The sequence below is a fragment of the Quercus suber genome, unplaced genomic scaffold (assembly GCF_002906115.3).
Source record: "Quercus suber isolate HL8 unplaced genomic scaffold, Cork oak 2.0 scaffold_768, whole genome shotgun sequence".
Taxonomy (NCBI): domain Eukaryota; kingdom Viridiplantae; phylum Streptophyta; class Magnoliopsida; order Fagales; family Fagaceae; genus Quercus; species Quercus suber.
In genome coordinates this window covers 88,997-107,779 of record NW_027070204.1, presented here as the reverse complement: position 1 = coordinate 107,779, position 18,783 = coordinate 88,997, and the positions used below count along the sequence as shown (strand labels likewise).

General features: G+C 34.0%; 2 protein-coding genes across 17 annotated transcripts; one reads left to right on the top strand and one right to left on the bottom strand.

The window, feature by feature from the left end:
- The first annotated feature begins 1,593 nt into the window (after window positions 1-1,593).
- Window positions 1,594-15,321, top strand: LOC112006495 (TMV resistance protein N). 16 transcript variants are annotated; one of them, XM_065767057.1, is made up of 11 exons: window positions 1,594-1,836; window positions 4,084-4,576; window positions 5,469-6,561; window positions 6,672-6,947; window positions 9,156-9,203; window positions 9,335-9,456; window positions 11,722-11,786; window positions 13,069-13,111; window positions 13,929-14,000; window positions 14,214-14,350; window positions 14,765-15,321. In XM_065767057.1, the coding sequence occupies exons 2-6, from the start codon at window positions 4,089-4,091 to the stop codon at window positions 9,392-9,394; spliced, it is 1,965 nt and encodes a 654-aa protein (XP_065623129.1). In that variant the 5' UTR covers window positions 1,594-1,836; window positions 4,084-4,088; the 3' UTR covers window positions 9,395-9,456; window positions 11,722-11,786; window positions 13,069-13,111; window positions 13,929-14,000; window positions 14,214-14,350; window positions 14,765-15,321. The 16 variants fall into 16 exon arrangements, with proteins under 16 accessions (XP_065623129.1, XP_065623131.1, XP_065623133.1 ...); XM_065767059.1 differs by having other exon boundaries at window positions 13,041-13,111; XM_065767061.1 differs by having other exon boundaries at window positions 11,722-11,853.
- A 203-nt stretch (window positions 15,322-15,524) lies between these two features.
- LOC136064806 (uncharacterized) lies at window positions 15,525-16,519 on the bottom strand. The gene is made up of 2 exons (XM_065767044.1): window positions 16,399-16,519; window positions 15,525-15,783 (listed from the first exon to the last, which is right to left on the bottom strand). Exons 1-2 carry the CDS (start codon window positions 16,517-16,519, stop codon window positions 15,710-15,712), a joined length of 195 nt encoding a protein of 64 aa, XP_065623116.1. The 3' UTR covers window positions 15,525-15,709.
- Window positions 16,520-18,783: the final 2,264 nt, after the last annotated feature.

Below are 18,783 nucleotides of genomic sequence, written 5' to 3'. Positions count from 1 at the left end.
TGAACACTGTTTTTGATGGAGGAATGAGTTCAAGCCTAACAAGCCCAATACAACAAATTTGTAGATAGTGGATAGAAGAACTGGGCTAGGTGAGTGTGACAACAATTGAAAAAGTGAATCAAAAGTAGAATTAGGCAAGTTATTCCATCCTCGGCAATGGTCCGAGGAGCTTTAACTTATTATTTCTTGAGTATTAGAAGCAACGGTTATAGAGTTAGTTTAGATTACTACAGTATTTCTCTCTGGTAAAATTCGATCCCTCTTTTATGGAGGGTCTTTCCCCTTATATAACCCTTTTTGAACCATCTTGACCTTACACTTGTCGACTATTTAAACCTCCATTTGAGCACCTGTCCTATTAGACACCCCTTCCTGGCCTTTGTGAGTTGTGGTGACTAAGGCAATACTGTTTAAGGGTCTCCTCCACATAAATGTGACCAGGAAGTTAGCTACAATGTATGTAATGTGGAGGCAGTAGCTTTTCCTGGGATTGCTCTACCGCCATACCTCAGCATGCTTACTTATTGTACTTGCTTTTTCCTTGGCGTGCTTTGGAAGATTGCCTGTACTTACTTGTACCTCGGCCTTGGCTAGCTGAGGACAGAATTGTCCTTGGCATGATTCCTTGGCTTGCCATGAACACCACTATTTTCCTCATGTGTGATTATGGGCCTCGATATGGGCTTCTGGTCCAATACAAAGAGGTGGATGTGTATTACTGGACCTTATGTCCCCACAATAGTGTTTTAAACTAAGTTTATAATACATTATATAACCTGAGTACAACTATAAAATGGCCTAACCTATAAAAAAAAATTATTACAATCTATTAAATTTGATCCTTAATTTCATGTGTGTTAGATGGTATGTGTGTTGCCATATCCATATGGAATTTAAAAAAAAAAAAACCGTTTATGGTTTTGAAGCTGGGATTGTAAAATTCCCACAATAGTGTTATGGATAAATTCAATATTTTCAATATCCCTTTAATTATAGCAAAATAACATGGGCACTACAACGAATTTAATGTGGCTTTGGACAAAAAGAAAATTTTAATTCAAATTTCCCGTTTAACTCACGAAAAACAATAGCACAAGGGACAAAGTACATATCACGGAAATTTAATGGAGAAACTGCTATATTCTACAGTAAAAGGAACTAAGGTTTTTGTTAGTCAACCGATGCTTTTGGTGTTTTTCAAAATTTTTAAAAAACAAAAACAAAATTTTTTTTTGGATGTTTCTAACTGAGATATGGGTTCAAATCACTTTTCCTCCACTATATTTTTTTTAAATCACTTTTATATTTCATGCTGAAAAGTTAAATTTGTACCAAAGTTTTTTTTTTTTTAATTTTTATTATTATTATTTTTTTATGGTTTATATATTCTGATAACCATCTTGTAAGAGAACTCACATCTCAGTTATTTTTCATGGAGCTATTTAACTCTACCCGAACACAAAAATCCACAATAAAGGTAAAAATTTTTACGCACAGCTACGTGCACAGTTATGTATGACTGTACACCGTAGCTGTGAGCTAAAAAAATATAATTTTTTATTCTCAAGTCGGATTTAAACGTAATCTTTTATTCACACCGTGCCACTCTCTTAGTGTCACTCTCAACTCACTCTGAGGCTCTCATCTCTGTCTCATCTTCTTTCAAGCTCACTCTCTCAAACTCTTACCCCTCTGTTTCACCGCCGCCGGCTCTCGATCCTCAACGTCACAGCCACCGAAGCTCGACGTCACCGACCCACTTAGTCGAACTCCCAAGCCGCCGATCAGCCTCAGACCCACGCCGCTGAGAACTTCTCTTCCGCCGATCCACTTCAGGTCAGTTGTCTCTGTCTTCTTCATCTACATGCTTGGGATTTTTGATTTGGGTATAACATCAAAGAAAAGGATGGATATTTTGTTCTCTGCTGGAGCGGGTGTCCCTTATTTTCCATTTCAGCTTGGGGGTTCAGGGGGCAAAACTGAGATAACTAGCAATGTGGTCAATGATTTCTTTTTCTTGTTCTTTCAGTTTATTATTTTAGATGCAATAATTTTTTTGCTGTTCTTGCTCAATGAAAAGTTCTGTCATTTGATCTCAGAGCATCCATTCGTTTTGATTCAGAGCATTCATGAATGGATAGAATGTACTTGTGTTGGAATGTATTGGAAATTTTCTATTTTTCTGTTTGCACGAATTTGTTGTGTGGTTTTCTTGTAATAGAAGTTCTTGTCCTAGTTTTATGTTCTGATGCACAAAAGCAGAAGCAGAAGCACACAAAAAGGATATATTATTTCTTAAAGCGGTAGCGATTGCGGTGGCGGTGGAAGAGTCGGTGGCGGCGGTTGGTGGGGGGGGGGGGGGAGGACTTGCCCCCTGGCTCCACCCAAAAAAAGTTCATAGTACTTACCTGCAGGAGTGAACAAAAGGTCTATTAAATGCTTAACCTGCTTGCCCCCTTTGATATAAAGAAAAAAAAAAAATGCAGTCAATAAAATAGCCCTGTTACCGAAAAAGAAAAGGTGAAAAGCTTACATAGCAATTGAATGATTGACGCCACTGTTAAAACATGCTACATCATTTTGGTTTAAAAAAGAAACTTTTATCAAGTCCCAGATTTAAGCATGTCACTACCATTCTTGGAATATTTATCTCAACTTTCTTTTCTTTTTTATTTCATAAATTTTCAATTGATGGTAGGTCTTATATTTTAATATTTTATACGAAATAATTTATTAAAAAAAAAAAAAACTAAATAATGTCCTTGTACTATAGTCTCAGACCCTAAACCTCCACTATCTTCTCTCTCCTCCAACTGTGAGACATTTCAATTTTAAACTCTAGGTGTAGGTTTCTACTACGAACCCAAATTTAAATACTTTGAAGAATAGAGAACAAAAAATTTGAATTGTACATATCATTTAAAAGCAATCAAAGCAATAAAAAGTATACAATTCTAGATATCTAAATTTTAAGGAATCAAATTAGATATCTAAATTTTATGTAATTAGATTAGTCTCTTACTTTAATTGTTTGTAACTATGAATTGGTTATTTTTGTTTCGATATGAAATATATATTTGTACTTAATTAAAATTATGGAAAATCCTGAGTATAATAATGAGTCCAAATCAAGTTCTAAACGAATTCTTATATAATTGATGTTGTTTTTGCCTTTTTAAAAATAGTCTTTGAATCTTGCCCCCTCTGAATTGAAATCCTGACTCTGCCACTGACTCCATGTAATCAATAGTGGACATAAAGTGTCCGTCATTTCTACTGCACAAATAAGTATGAAATTGAGTATAAAATTAGATATGTTCCTATAATTTTATGAATAGTATTATAGGTACTACAAGTTTTACTATATTGATCTTATAAACAAAATTGTTACCAGTTAAAAATAGGCAATTCAAAATTCAGTTATAAAATGGTTGAAATCTTTGTAAACTTCATTAAGTAAAACTTGTAGTATTTTTAGCATTTTTTTAATTTTATTGTTTAAGTAATTTTAGGAACATAATATATTAGCAACAAAACTTAGGTAATATTGGTTCTAATCTGAACCTATCACTATTTTTTTTTTTTTACCAAATAACAACTTACAATTTGTTGTGAAATTGCAGTAATATAACATTTCTCTTATTGATCAGCTAAACTTCACTGGGTCATCATTTTGCTAAAATTTTCTAGGAAGGAGTGGACACCTTGCACGCCTACTCCACTCTACTTAAAAACAAAAACGCAAAAAATACTTGTGTTGAGTCCCCAGGCCTCTGTGTGAAATTACAGCGCCTATTCCTTAATTAAGGAGGGAATTAATGTTTCAAGAGGGTTTCTAGCTTTCACGATCAGTACTGCAATTCCATTTCACAAATAAGTAAGTTTTCACTTTGCACACACCCATCTCATTTATTTCTCTCATATTATTCCCTCTTTGAAATGAAAAATACACATCAAATGGTTTTCTTCTTCTCTAATTTATCTTTCCTTTTAATTTCTTTTCTTCAGTCTTAATTGATATTACTTTTAAAAAAAAAAAAAATCTATTTTGTGTTTCAATATTTACCGGTATATTTTCAGCAGCTTTCATGAGTACCCAAAAAGATTGGTCATCATGTCCTTCAACAGCAGCATGGAAATATGACGTTTTCCTCAGTTTTAGAGGCAAGGACAGCCGGAACAGTTTTGTGAGCCATCTATATTTTGCTTTGAAACAGAAGGGCATTTTAACTTTCAAGGATGACGTACGACTTGAGAGAGGAAAGCCTATTTCAGATCTATTTGAAGCAATAGAAGAATCGAAGTTTGCTATTGTCATTTTCTCAAGAAACTATGCATCTTCGAGATGGTGTTTGGAGGAACTTGCAAAGATTGTTGAATGCAAGAAAGAGATGGGAATGGTTATTTTGCCAATTTTCTACAAAGTGGATCCATCTGATATACGGATACAAAGGAACATTGCTCAAGCCTTTGTTAAACACGAAATCCGTTTTAAGAAGAATCTAAAGATGGTGCAAAGGTGGAAAGATGCTTTGAAAGAAGTTGCCAATATCTCTGGATGGCATTTACAAAATAGGTAACTTAATTTAACATTTCTTTATTTAAAATGTTTCAAACAACTCTTCCTACAGCATTAAGCATATGATTTTTTTTTTTTTTTTTTTTTTTGAGATAAGCATTATGAATACTTATAACAGGACATCATATTTTTATTTATAATACATCTAACAACAAGAATTAAGCATTTCTCCCAAAAATTTTGGAACTAATGAGTAGGGCCAGCTCAATATAAGTTGATTTTTTTTTAATATTTAAATATCAATGAAAGAGTAAAAAAAAAAAAAAAAAAACATCATACTTTCTGAGAATTGAATAAATTGGAGATTCTTGATTCAGTTTCTCTTTATATATATATATATATATATAATTAAGTTCTCAACGCCATGAGTTCAAATTAGATACCAGTTTTTCCCGTTGAATTGTATAAAGCTCAACTAGAAATTGTAATACAATATTAAGAATTTTTAAAGACTTAACTTTTAATAAAAATCCCCGGGGCAGGGGATATACCCGCTCCAAACATCTTCCAACCATTGAAGATATAAATTCTACAACCTTCAAATGCAATTATCTATGTAAATTTCGAAAAAGAAAAAAGTTCAAGGACTGGTCAACCTAGTTTTATTGTTAAATACTTAAATTGTATTGTTAAAATGATCAATATGGTAACACAATACTTGTATTGGTAGTTCTTTAAGTGTATTGTTAAAATGAAATATGTGGTTACACATAATATTATTTGAGTAAGTTTTTTCTTATTTTTAGCTTGTAGCATTCAGTTGCATTTATTTTTCTACATTTTAGTCTTAACCAAGTAAGCTAAACGCCATATGTCTACTAAATTTATAATTTTGGGTCAATTTATGGTAGGTTTAGATTCACTGTTTATTGTTCTCACGTCATTGCAGGCCTGAGGCAGAATTTATCCAAGATATTGTGGAAATGATATTACATAAATTGAATTATACATTCTCATTAGACACCAAGGGCCTAATAGGAATAGACACTCAAATGAATAAATTGATGTCACTTTTAGCTATCGGATTGGACGATGTTCGCATTATAGGGATTCGAGGGATTGGTGGAATAGGTAAGACAACTCTTGCTAGAGTTGTTTATGGTATACTTTTCAATAAGTTTGAAGCTTGTAGTTTTATCCCTAATATTAGGGAAGTTTCTAAAAAATGTGGTTTGCTTCGATTGCAACAATCACTTTTGTTTGAACTCTTAATGGAAAGCTATGTGAATATACAAGATGTGGACAATGGAGTTCTTGTGATCAAGAATAGGCTACATCATAAAAGGATTCTTCTCATTCTTGATGATGTAACTGAATTATACCAATTGAATAAGTTAGCAGGGGAGCATAATTGGTTTGGTCGAGGTAGTAGAGTTATCATAACAACAAGAGATGAGCATTTGTTGTTGACCCATAAAGTAGATGACATATATGAGCCTACAGAATTGAATTATGATGAAGCTCTTCATCTTTTTAGTTTGAAAGCTTTTGGAGAAGACCATCCTGCCATGGGTTATCAAACACTATCCCAATATTTTGTACAATATGCTAGTGGTCTTCCTTTAGCCATTAAGGTTTTGGGCTCTTTTTTGTTCAAGAGAAGTACTGCTGAATGGGAAAGTGCTTTAGGTAGGCTTAAGGAATATCCTGAAAGAGAAATTCTAGATGTACTTCAAATAAGCTTTGATGGACTACATCAAACAGAGAAGGAAATATTCCTACATATTGCGTGTTTTTTTAATAACGAAGTCAAAGATCTTGTAGAAGAAATACTATATTGTCTTGATCTTTACCCTAAAATTGGATTAAGGGTTCTTTTTGATAAATCTCTGGTAAAATTGCAAGGAAATAAATTGTGGATGCATGATTTACTACAAGAGATGGGTCGATACATAGTTCTTCAAGAGTGTCGTAAAGAGCCTTGGAAGTGTAGTAGAATGTGGTTGTATAAGGACATTGACAATGTGCTTACAAAAAATACGGTAAGAGGTCATTTAAAGAACTTAGTATAAACCCTATTATATTATTCAATTCAATTTAAAATATATTAGTTCTAGCTTTCAATTCACAAATCCCTTTTTCTTATTTCTAGGAAACAGAAGCAGTTGAAGGCATAGTCCTAAAGTTGCCTGAACCGAGAGAGGCACATTGGAAATCTGAAGCTCTTTCAAAAATGCATAATCTTAAATTACTTGGAATTCATAATGTTCATCTTCTACATTACCCCCAACATCTTCCCCTTGGCTTAAAGTTTTTGGATTGGAGTGGGTATACTTCAAAATTTTTGCCGTTAGATCTCCTTCCAAACGAGCTTGTTGGACTTCGTATGTGCTGTAACAACATTGAACGATTCTTGACAGGAACAAAGGTAAGATTGGGACTTAAGTACCATATAAAACTTCCTTTTTAAAGCTTTAGAACTTGTAAGGTTTGTAGAAGCTAATTTTTTTTACTTTGGTTTTTTTTACCATCTAACAGTTTTTTGACAAGTTGAAATTCATCCATTTGAACGAATCCCAAAATCTGATCGAAACCCCTGACCTCAACAAAGTCCCAAATCTTGAGAAATTAGTTATGGAAGGTTGTCTAAATTTACGTACAGTTCACCAATCAATGGGAGCCCATAAAAAGCTTACTCTTGTTAATTTTAAAGGCTGCAAAAGCATTGAAAGTCTTCCAAACACATTTGAAATGGAGTCTCTTGAGATTCTTATTCTTTCTGGTTGCTTAAAAGTCAATAAAATTCCAAAATTCGTGGGAAAGATGGAACATGTATCAGGGCTTCACTTGGATGGCACTGCTATTATAGAACTACCCACATCAATTGGGCATTTGACTAGTCTAGCTTCATTGAATTTAAGAGATTGCAAAAATCTTGTGTATCTACCCCGCACCATTTTTAATTTGAAGTTGCTTAAAAATGTGGATCTTAGTGGATGCTCAAAACTTGACAAACTGCAAGAGAAGATGAGAAATGAGAATTGTAGAGGAGCTTGATGTGAGTGAAACTCCTATTAGACAGGTGCCTTCTTCCGTTGGTCTATTAACAAATCTTGAAGGCCTATCTACTAGGCCTTGGAATGAGCTCCTTTCTTATGTAATGCCAAGAAGACTCAATCCCATGGATTTGCTATTGCCTTCTCTAGCGGGTTCTTTGACCGAATTGGATCTAAGTTACTTTAATCTCAAGGAAATCCCCAATGATATTGGTTGCCTTTTCTCTTTATCAAAATTAAATCTAAGTGGTAATAATGTTGTTTGCCTTCCAAGTAGCTTGACTCAACTATCTCATCTAAAACCCTTGATGTTGAATGATTACAAGCATCTTAAATCATTGCCAAATCTTCCATCAAGTATTATGCTAATTGAGGCTAGTGGTTGAATCTCACTAGAAATGTTACCAGATCTAGTAAAACCAAATGATTCATGGGAACCATCTCTCTTTCTTGAGAATTGCTTCAAATTGGTTGATAATCAAGGCATCATTGACTTGTTTTTTGCAGTGACAGAAAAGTCCCTTCAGGTCTCTCTCTCTCTCTCTCTCTCTCAGAGTTCTAAACATCATGCTTTGAATGTTTCAAGGAATCTCTCCTCGATATTCTAGATATGAAATTGTTCTTCCTAGAAGTGAAATTCTGGAGTGGTTTAGTCATCAAAGCATAGGGGGTGAAGTGAATATAAAAGAACCTTCTCATTTGTGTAATGAGTGGATAGGAATTGCTATTTGCGCTGTGTTTTGTTCACCCGGACTTTCACATCACTAAATCAATGACTAGCTTGGACTTCGATTTTATTTGAAAACCAAAGGAAATGACAAAAATCCTCTACTAGGCATTAGCGATATTCCTGAGGTTTTATCAGATCACCTTTGGTTACTTTATATGTTTCCTCAATGCTACAACAACCTTCAAAAAAATTATCTTGGGAATGTGATGCGGATGGATTTAGTCAGATTGGCATTAAAATTCAAACCTTTAATTCAGGCTTGGTGGTGAAGAAGTGCAGGGTCCGTTTGGTATACACAAAAGACATAGAAGAAGATCTCGACCAAACTATGGGTCAAAGTAGCAACTACATCATTCCTTACGAGGGCTTGGATGTTCCCCATCATAATTTAGACAATTCCACAATGGTAGTGGAAGGTATCAAAGTCAAGCGAAGCCGTGATGATTATGATGGGGCTGGGCCCAGTGGGGAAGGAAGTTTTATTGATGTACCAAACTCAAAAAGGATTGAAAGGCTAATAGAATTTACAACCCATGGTAACTTTGATTCTGAGGAGTCAAGTGAGTACTTGGAATGTGATAAGGAGCTAAGTGATTGGCCGGAATCTAGTGAAAGTGACCTAGAAGGTTGAGGGAATTTGACAATTGGATTCAAATACTCTGTAAGTCAATGAATTTAAACTAATTCCTATTTTTTCTCTTGATTACCTATAAGTCATTGTCTTTCTTCTTAATTTAATTTAAGTTTTGTTGGTATATGCATTATCTTTTTTTCCATTCCTTTAATATATACTTGTAATGTTGTCTTATTGTTTAATATTAAATTCTAAATAGTATTTTGCTAACTGCAGCTTAGCTTCATAATTTGCACTTATTCCAACTCTCCCCATACTTCAAAGGTGACTAGGGTTATTTTGATTGGAGTGATTTAATCCAAAAGCAAAATTTATAAATTATAAAACAGCGTCTTACAACATAAAGCGAATAGGGTCATTTTGGTTCAGTGATTCGTGTCACTTATTTGTGCCAGTTGCTCCATTCATGGAAGATTATTGGACTTGTTGGCAAGGAGAAACTGTCACACTGCTAGGAGTCAAGAAGACAAGCGCAACTGATTTTATGATCATGATTCTCAATCTGTCATATTCATGGGTAATTTCTGCATTCTTGTTGCCTGTACTTTGTCATTAAAATTTTTCAAAGTGCAACAATAGCATATGCATACCACTGCAAACAGTATTATTTGAGTTTAAGTACTATGTCATTACATATGATATATGTGAACTATTATCTAGATTGCACTCAGATAGCGATGCTAATACAACTTGGTCACAGTACTTGGAAATTACAAGCATGAATAGTTTAGCTAGATGTAGCATCTAGCTTCCTCCCTTGAGTAATTCCATTTGTTAAATGTTTTCCACTTGCTTAAGAGAATAACTGACTGGTGTATCATGTGCTGCAATAATGGGGAGATCATTATTTTTCCCTTGCCCATTATTTTTCCTTGGAAAGGTGTTTGGAAGGTTAAGGCTCCTTTGCATGTTTCCTTCTTTGTGTGGACTGCTGAATGGGATAGGATCCTTACAGGTGATAATTTGATGGGTAGAAGGTTGGATTTTGTTGATTGGTGTATCATATGCCGCAATAATGAGGAGACGGTGGATCATTTGTTACTTCATTGTGGAAAGGCTTATCGGTTGTGGAGTTTGGTGTTTAGATCTTTTGGGTTTTCTTGGGTCTTGCCAAGATTGGTTGCGGATACTCTATTCGGTTGGTGGAATTGGCCCGGAAAGCATTTGTCTAGCATTTGGAATTTAGCTCCATTATGCCTGATGTGGTGTCTTTGGAGGGAGCGAAATAGGAGGACGTTTGAGGACATGGATAGCTCGGATGACCAGCTATTGGCCTCTTTCAGTGGCACTTTGTTTAACTGGTCTAGGGCTTGGGGACTCACCTCTAGTGATTCTCTCCCTATGTTCCTTAGTTCTATCTTGTGTACTTAGTATCTTTTCATTTCTATTGTATTTTCTCCTTTGTATTTTTCTCTTTGCCTTATGTTTTTTTGCATAAGGTAGTGTTCTTGAATATATATCTTTATTACCTATAAAAATAATAAAAAAAGAGAATAACTGACTTTTGTATTCTTCCTTTTTTTTCTTTTCATTTTTGTTTGCTATGAAATTTTTATTATTTTAAAGTAGGACAACAGTTTTTAATGTTACTAAAATATTGTTTATATGCATGTTAGAAACTTTGTGGACATTGTTATTGTAATTGTCACAATGCAACAAACTTTAGAATCACATCTTAGAATCACATCGTAGTTAGTGAATGTTCCTAAATTCAAACTACGAGGAGCTCAATCATAACTTACTTTTATGAGAAAATAATTTGGAAATGCAAAATTTCCTCTAATCTGATTAAACTACCTTCATTAGAAACCTATGATGCTTGTACCTATATGTTAATAGATGTGAAACCACCAACTATTTAAGATGCTTTCACAGGAGACAATCTTCATAGCTAAAAGCATTAAGTACCATTTTGTTTGTGTTAGGATCTGAGAGTGTTGGCTGATTCCATGTCAAATTTCCATGTATTTAAATCTTTCAATTTCATTGTATCTTGTATTTTGGGGGTTTTATTGGTATTGAGTTAGTGAGTGGAGGGAGGCATGTGCTGAAGTCTGCAGAATTCTGCTTCTCCAAAAATGAATGTGTCAAGCAGAAGTGTGGTACAAAATCAAGATTTGAAAAACCGTTGCACAGAGAATTTGCCCCTTACTTCACTCATACAAGAATTGATTACCTCTAAGTCATTGTCTTTCTTCTTACTCTTAGTTTTGTTGGTTGCTGCATCATCTTTTTTCCTTTCCTTTGGCATATACTTGAACTTATGTTTGATTTAATTTTAAATTCTACATAGTATATTGCTAGCTGCAGCTTATCTTTGTTATTGGCACTTATTACAACAAAAGAATCATTAAAGATTGTTGAACTTGTCCTTTTTTCTTAATCAATTTTTTCTCTTGACTATCCACAAGTCACTGTTAAAAATTTTGCTGATTGCTGCACTATATTTTTTTCTTTCCTTTGGACACTTTTACTTAATTAAGTTTAACTTCAAAATATAATTTTGCTAGCTATGCTTTAGCTTCATTATTGGCACTTATTCCAGCTCTCATCTGGTATGTTTCCTTGATCAAATAACACATTGTAGTACACCTAGTTAATTTAATATGCGTATTATTAAATCTTATGGATTGGTTCAATTTGTAAAAGAATCATCCCCATTCTTGAAGGTACTCTGTTAATCCCAAAAAAAAAAAGAAAAAGAAAAAATAGTTTTATAAAATAAACAATAATTAGGGTAATTTTGGTTCAGTAATTTGTGTTGGTTGCCCCATTGATGTAGGATTGTTGGACTTGTTCATGAGGAGAAACTGTCACGTGGCCAAGAGGGAAGACAACTGCATGCATGTATGCTTCTGCTTTTCACTCGATCTAATAGATTGCAGCGTAAAATCTGCACTCTTGTTGCCTATATGTATGCCACTGCAAACCTTATAATTGGAATTAATTATTACGTCTATAAATATTATATATGTGAACTCATGCATAGATCACAATTATAACGATTAGTCTGGAAAGGTATATGGAGAGTAAAGGCACCTAGACGGGTTTCTTTTTTTATTTGGTGTGTAGCTTGGAATAAGATCCTAACAAGTGATAACTTGAGATTGAGGAGATTGGATTTTGTAAACTGGTGCATTATGTGCCGACATTGTGGAGAGATGGTAGACCACTTACTTCTTCATTGTGAGATGGCTCATCGGTTGTGGGGCTTTGCCTTAATAACTTTTGGTTTGTCTTGGGTTATACCTAGATTGATCACAGATTTGCTTTTTGGCTGGTTGAATTGGTTAGGGAAGCATTCGTCTCAGATTTGGAACTTAGTTTTGCTGTGCATCCTATGGTGTATTTGGAAGGAATGGAATCAGCATACTTTTGAGGATTTGGATAGTTCTAGTGATCAAATACTTGTTTCGTTTAGTGAGACTCTTTTTGATTGGTCTTGGGCATGGGGACTCACGACTAGTGATTCTCTCCCTTCTTTTCTTAGTTTTCTTTCTCTTTTGTAATTAATGTTGTCTGGTTTTCTTTTATGTTTTCTCTCTGTTTATTTCTTCTTGTATTTTCTGGGTTTGCTCTATGTTTTTTATGCATAGAGTAGCCGTTCGTATATATAACATTCTTACTTATCACCAAAAGAAAAAAAAAAAAAAAAAGCATCTAGCTTCCTTATAGAAGATCTTCTATGGTTTTGTAATAACCTTCAACCAAAGAAAATGCTCTTTATCTGTTTAAGAGTTCAGCTGATTTTGCTATCCTTGTTTCTTTTTCTTTGAAATTTTTCTTATTTTATTGTAGGATGGCAATTATAAAAGGTATTAAAATCATTTGTATTAGCATGTTTGAGGACATCGTTACTGTAATTCTCATAATATAACAAACTTTAGAACCAAATCTCAGTTAGTGAATGTTCGAATTTCAAACAATAGGAGCTTGATCATAATGTACTTTTATGAGTAATTAATGTAAAGATATGCAAATCGTTGACCAAATCATTCAACCGAGTTCTGGATATATCCAAATATCATCAACATTGTACGTAATTGATTGATCCATAGTATCAGTTATGTTTTGGTAATTTGCTTAAGCTATCTTCATTAGGAACCTAAGCTTGTTCATCGATGTGCAGTAACCAACTATATAAAAAGCTCTTGCAGGAGACAATCTTCAAGGTAAAAAGCATTTGATTCCAATTTTATCTATTACCAAAACAATGCTATGAACAACTATATATTACTCGATTGTTGGACATGTTACGATGAATCAATGATCTACCATAATAGAGCATTGAATAGTAAGTATATAATGGCCTTAGCCATGTGTTGCTCTTATTCTGCGATGTAAGGAAATCATCATACATGTTATTGTCTTAAGTAATGCCTGTGTAGAAACATCGGTGAGACCTTAATAATATTGCAATCCCTTCTTTCTCTACTTTTTGTTGCTATATATTTTCTCTCCCGTGTGGGGGGTGGGGGGAGGGGGGACCCGAGGAAAAGGAATAAGAAAAAAGACATTTAGGAGTTTCATAAGTTATATATATATATATATATCAGTGTAGTTTGAAAGAAAATGGGTGCTGCGACATGAATTTCCTCATTAATCTGTAATATTAACAGTTTAAATTTCTTTTAATATGTAGCGGCTCTTTGATTATGTAAGTTTACTTTTGTGCTTTTGCCTCTTGATGTACTTGACAGTTTCTCCACCTTTTTAAAAACTTTTGCTCTGAATTAAATTATTCATTGCAAATTGTCCATGCCCATTTCAGATCATGAGCTGGCAAAGCTGACTGTGCCCATTTCACATGATGAAACAAACCAAGAGACCTATCTCCAAGTTGTAACTTAATTAAGTTATATCCTGTCAAAGAGACTCAAGTAGAATTAGAAGTAAAAGACCACAGTAGACAGTAGAGAATTCTGCCCATACAACAGACTTAACTATAAATTGCTAATCATATCATCTGGTGCGTATTCATCATTACAGTAATCGGATTCAAGCAGGAAAGCAACTGTGCTGACAAGGTTGAAAATTGGAGAAGGTAGCCTACTTGGATTGGTAAGGCTTCCTGTTCTAGTTTTTACCGTTGTTTTATTATTTCTAGAATTTAAGTTTTCTCAAAAACTTTCTAATTATTTTTGTTATTTAGAATGATGCATTATGTTTCATACTTTGAAGTATTTACATTTTTTTGTATTATATTTAAGGAAGTCGAAACAATCTGCTTCTGTTAATAAGTATTTGAAGTTAGCTTCTTTGACTTGGAAACAGGACCTGGTTAGGGAGCTATACTCTCCTGAAGTGGCTGCTCAAATTTCAACTGATACACTGATATGGCCTCATGTAACACATAGATGATATATGATCAAAATAGCCTACCAATTGCTGCATGCGTTGGAAGGGATCAGGTAATGGATTCTCACCAGAGTTTCATGGCTCTTAGATGGAGAAATCTGCGGAGCTTGAAGCTTTCTTTGAGTATGTGTTTTTGTGTGGAAGTGTTGGCAAGAGTACATGGCCATTAAAACAGATTAGTGGAAATGAAACATAGTGGATTGTACTAAGTGTGCTTTGATTATTTATTCCCAAAGTGCAGTCTTGCTCGGTCTGTATGGTTTGGGTCAGATTTGACCCATGGAACCAATTTCATTTTGTCCTTCCTCTTTGAAGCAATGGTTGGCTCAATAGATGGAGGATTCAGAATTTCATAAACTAGAATATTCTCTAGATTGTTTTTCATAATCGCTGCAATAAAGTGAAGTTTACAAGTGCAAAACAGTCTGCTTATGAAGTGCTACTGCTCTAAATCTTTTGCTTTGCAGGTATTCAAAAGCCTATGATATACAAGTGGTGGATCAAAGTAACTGCAGCAGAGTGAGTACCAGCAGTAGTGTATCTAGTTGTGGAGGAGTTACTAACAGTTGAGGAGCACTAGCAAAGAGATTGCAAATGTATTGGTTTTGTCCCTATGCAGCAAAATCAAGTTTTGACAGGAATAATTATTTTAGTCTGTTGTAGTTACTGCCATTTGCAACTGAATGGAAGCTCAATCCCCGACCGTTCAAAGAGCATTAACAAAGGCTGATTGAAGACCACTAGTGCATGGAAGTTGGAGAATGCTAGTGGTTCATATATGCTGTGCTTAGGGGAGTCACTGCAAAGGCTATGGCCCTGCTACTCTTGCTTCAAAGTCTTATGAACATCTTTTGGGGCTTGTAACTTTACTACCAGCCAACTCTTACTGCATCTTTGTACCAAAAAACCAAAGGCAGAAAAAAGGCTATCTTTGCACCTTTTTTGGACTAATTTATGCCAAACGTCTGCATGCAATTTATTAACATTTTAAGATAGGAATTAAAATTTCTCTTACTTGTTCAAAGTTTTGGTATACTTTGATTGTTGTTTTTATTTTCTCCCACAATGCAAAATATTATATTTTTTCTTGACAGCATTTGTGTCTTATGAATGGCATTAAAGAAATTTCCAATAGAAAAACTTGGCTCAAATTGGTTAAGAGGTTGCTGATGAGAAGATAAATAAATTAAGAATACCTTCTCTTGTTTGGTAATGGAAGGAAGAAAATTGCATAATGAATTCAAATTTAAGAAGATCTAGTCTTTTTGAGCATATAATAATGAATTTCTACTCTGCAACATTGGTTTCAACCAGGGCTAGACACAACATATATAGTGGTAGAGAATTCAATCACACACAAGCATGGTAGGAAAGTTCATTAGTGACTGCCTTTTTTCTTTTATCTTTCTTTTTCAGCGAACACGACGAACTTTCTCTTCCTGTCCTATCCCAAGCGATTTCTGGGCATTTGCAATACCTTCTGGATCTGCAATGCTACACATCAAATAAAATATATTATAAATCCAATATCAGCTAGCCTGTTACTGTAGTCAAAACATTAATGGAAGGAAAAATGTCAAAGATTTGATCACATGACCTAATCCTCAATGAACTTGGATGCAATCATATGTCCAAGATTAAATATTGATGAGAGGTTTAGGTGCAATGTCAGCCAATTCTGAGCTTAAAAGTTTTACATTGGACATTGAGAATCTCTATAAACCAATTATATTTTAATATCTATTTAGTAATTTGCTGGTCATATTTATTTGAGATATAGACAGACAAATAACAATCTCCCTGAATTTATATTTCTCTCCAAAAAGATGTAGGAATCAAACCCATTAAAACTGTTATTTCCAATGAAATTGTAGACTTGAAAACCCCAAATGCATTAAAAATGGTTCAGAAGCTTCACAAGCATACTCATTATGATACTGATATACCACAACTCTAGGCTCAGTGAAAAGGGGAGGGGGCGGGGACTTAAAAGGAATCCTCAAAACTATTTAAGAGTGACGATGTTGTCTTGTTATATAGAAATTGTACTATTTCCATCTTCTCTGCTACCCATAAAATGCACAAAGAAATCAAAACTTACCAAAGAACTGAGTGAAAATGCGTGTGAAGAAGTTCAAGTTACGGGAAACATTGTAGGCCAGGGCAGGTGGAAGAGGTTTCACGATGGTGTCAATACCGAATACTCGTTGAAGAAACTGCATATACAAAAGATGTATTATAGCTCAAACTCAATTATGAACGGATTTAGATGGCCCGCCCCCAAGGGGGAGGGACCTTAAGAAAATAGAGGAGTAAAGATATTATTGAGAACCAAGTAAACAAGGACGTAAACTAGTAAACTGTAACTTCAAGCGGTGAATGACGCATAAGCTATAAAAATGTCAATTGACAGGAAAACAGAACATACTATAATTTCAGTAATCTACAATCATGGAAGATTCAAATATATAACCACACTTCATGAAACTGAGGCTTCAATCATATTAACAGCCAACCAATACTGTCAATAAAAAATAAAAAAAGGAATTCTGCCCGAAGAAAACAAAATAGCATAATTTCCAAATCAAATTGAATACATAAAAGACGAAGATGCAAGCTATAATGGTCTCTCCCTCATTTATGCTAGTGAGTTAGAAGCCAAAACTCATTAAGTGGTCTCTTTATTGTGGACAGAAAAAAGTGCTGTCTTTTGCAGAAGACAAAGGGTATTGGATACAGCAAGTCCTGAAATTTTAGATACGGGAACACCAATCATCAAGAAACAAAAACAAAAACCACAAAATAGAGACCTGGTAGTTACCTCGACAAGGGAATCATCGATCGTTGTCGTCTTGGAACTCTTCTGTGGCTTCCTCTTCTCCCCTCCATGCCGCCGATGACATCAACTTCTTCTTCTTCGCTGTTGTCATTGTCATTCAATTGCGTTTACAGAGAGAGTGGGTAGTTTTGACTCGGAATACGTTATAGAAAGAGTTATTACCGCGAGAATTGTTTGGTCGTTACAGCTCCATCAGTGGCCTTTTGGTAAACCTATTGTAACGCATTCTATCATATAAGCTTAGGTGAAAACCAAAGTGGACCGAATATGACCAAAGTCGACTGAATAGAATCGAATGGAACCGAATAGAACCAAAGTAGATCAAATAGGACCGAATGAACTAAAGTGGACAGAATAGATTGAATAAGAACAATGCGGACTGAATAGAGACCAAATAAGACCAAAGTGAGTTTAATAATTCAATAGGTTTTTTTTTTTTTTTTTTTTTTTGAGAATTTATTATTCAACAATTTGATTCATTATGGGGGCATTGGTATGCCATGATGTTAGATTACATCATAATATTACGTTTTTGTAATTTTATGTTAATGTAATCACAATATAAGAATACAACATTACATTGTTTAGGAAAGTGATTAAATTAAAATGATGTGATATATTTTATAATTTTAAATTATAATAATGTTAGAAAAATAAAATAAACCAAAAACCTTAATACCACATCATCGTAATGTACGTCACATCAATGACACATCATAGTAAACCAAACACCCCTAAATGCAGGCTTAATAAGTCTCTACATAATTGTTTATATATTAAAAAAAAAAGTCTATATAATTTAAAATTCATGATATTTGAACCTTCCTAAATTTGCGCAAACAAATATTTTGTTCTTTATTTTATGGTCAAATACACAATTGGTCTTTACACTTTATATAGTTTATAAACAATCTTGTATATTTTATTCTAGTGTTGTTTATGTTCCTTTGTATCCGTGTATCATGGCTCAAATACATCACCGAAGTCATAAATTTTTTTAGAAAAAAATAGAAATCCATATAATTTTAAGATTACATTTTTCTGTTTAGAGAGAAATTCCTTATTATATATGTTGAGGAAGACAAACAATCAGGCTATCATTTTAGTCTCTCATAATTATCTTCCATTTTGTTTAACATGGTTGAATAATTTTTGGTCTTATTTTTCTCACTACTCACTTTCACACCTACTTTGTTTAAACAATTGAGTTGTTGACCTCACTGCAAAACCAAAGATGTGCATACAAATTCCCAATCTTAAATTTAACAAGAAATTAATGGAGCAGTACCAGTGTTTATGATTCTGCTTTCTTTAATACATGATAATCCCACCAAAACAATTATTGTTTTAAATTTAACGACTCTTTATGTTAAATCACACCGTTTTTCTAATTACTCCCTTATTCCCTTAATTATATCATATGTTGAAGATGAACTCTGCTCCAAGTCCATCATGATTAATCTTCCTTTTTATTTTATGTAGTTGCATAGTTCTCAGTCATTGACCTTTTGTCACTTGAATTTGTTTAAACAATGAGTAGTTGACCTCACTGCAAACCAAGGAAGTACATGCTTGCACGCCACTCCTGACCTCTTTGATTCCAATGCCCAATTTTCTTTTTAACAATCAATTTATTACGTAATGTAT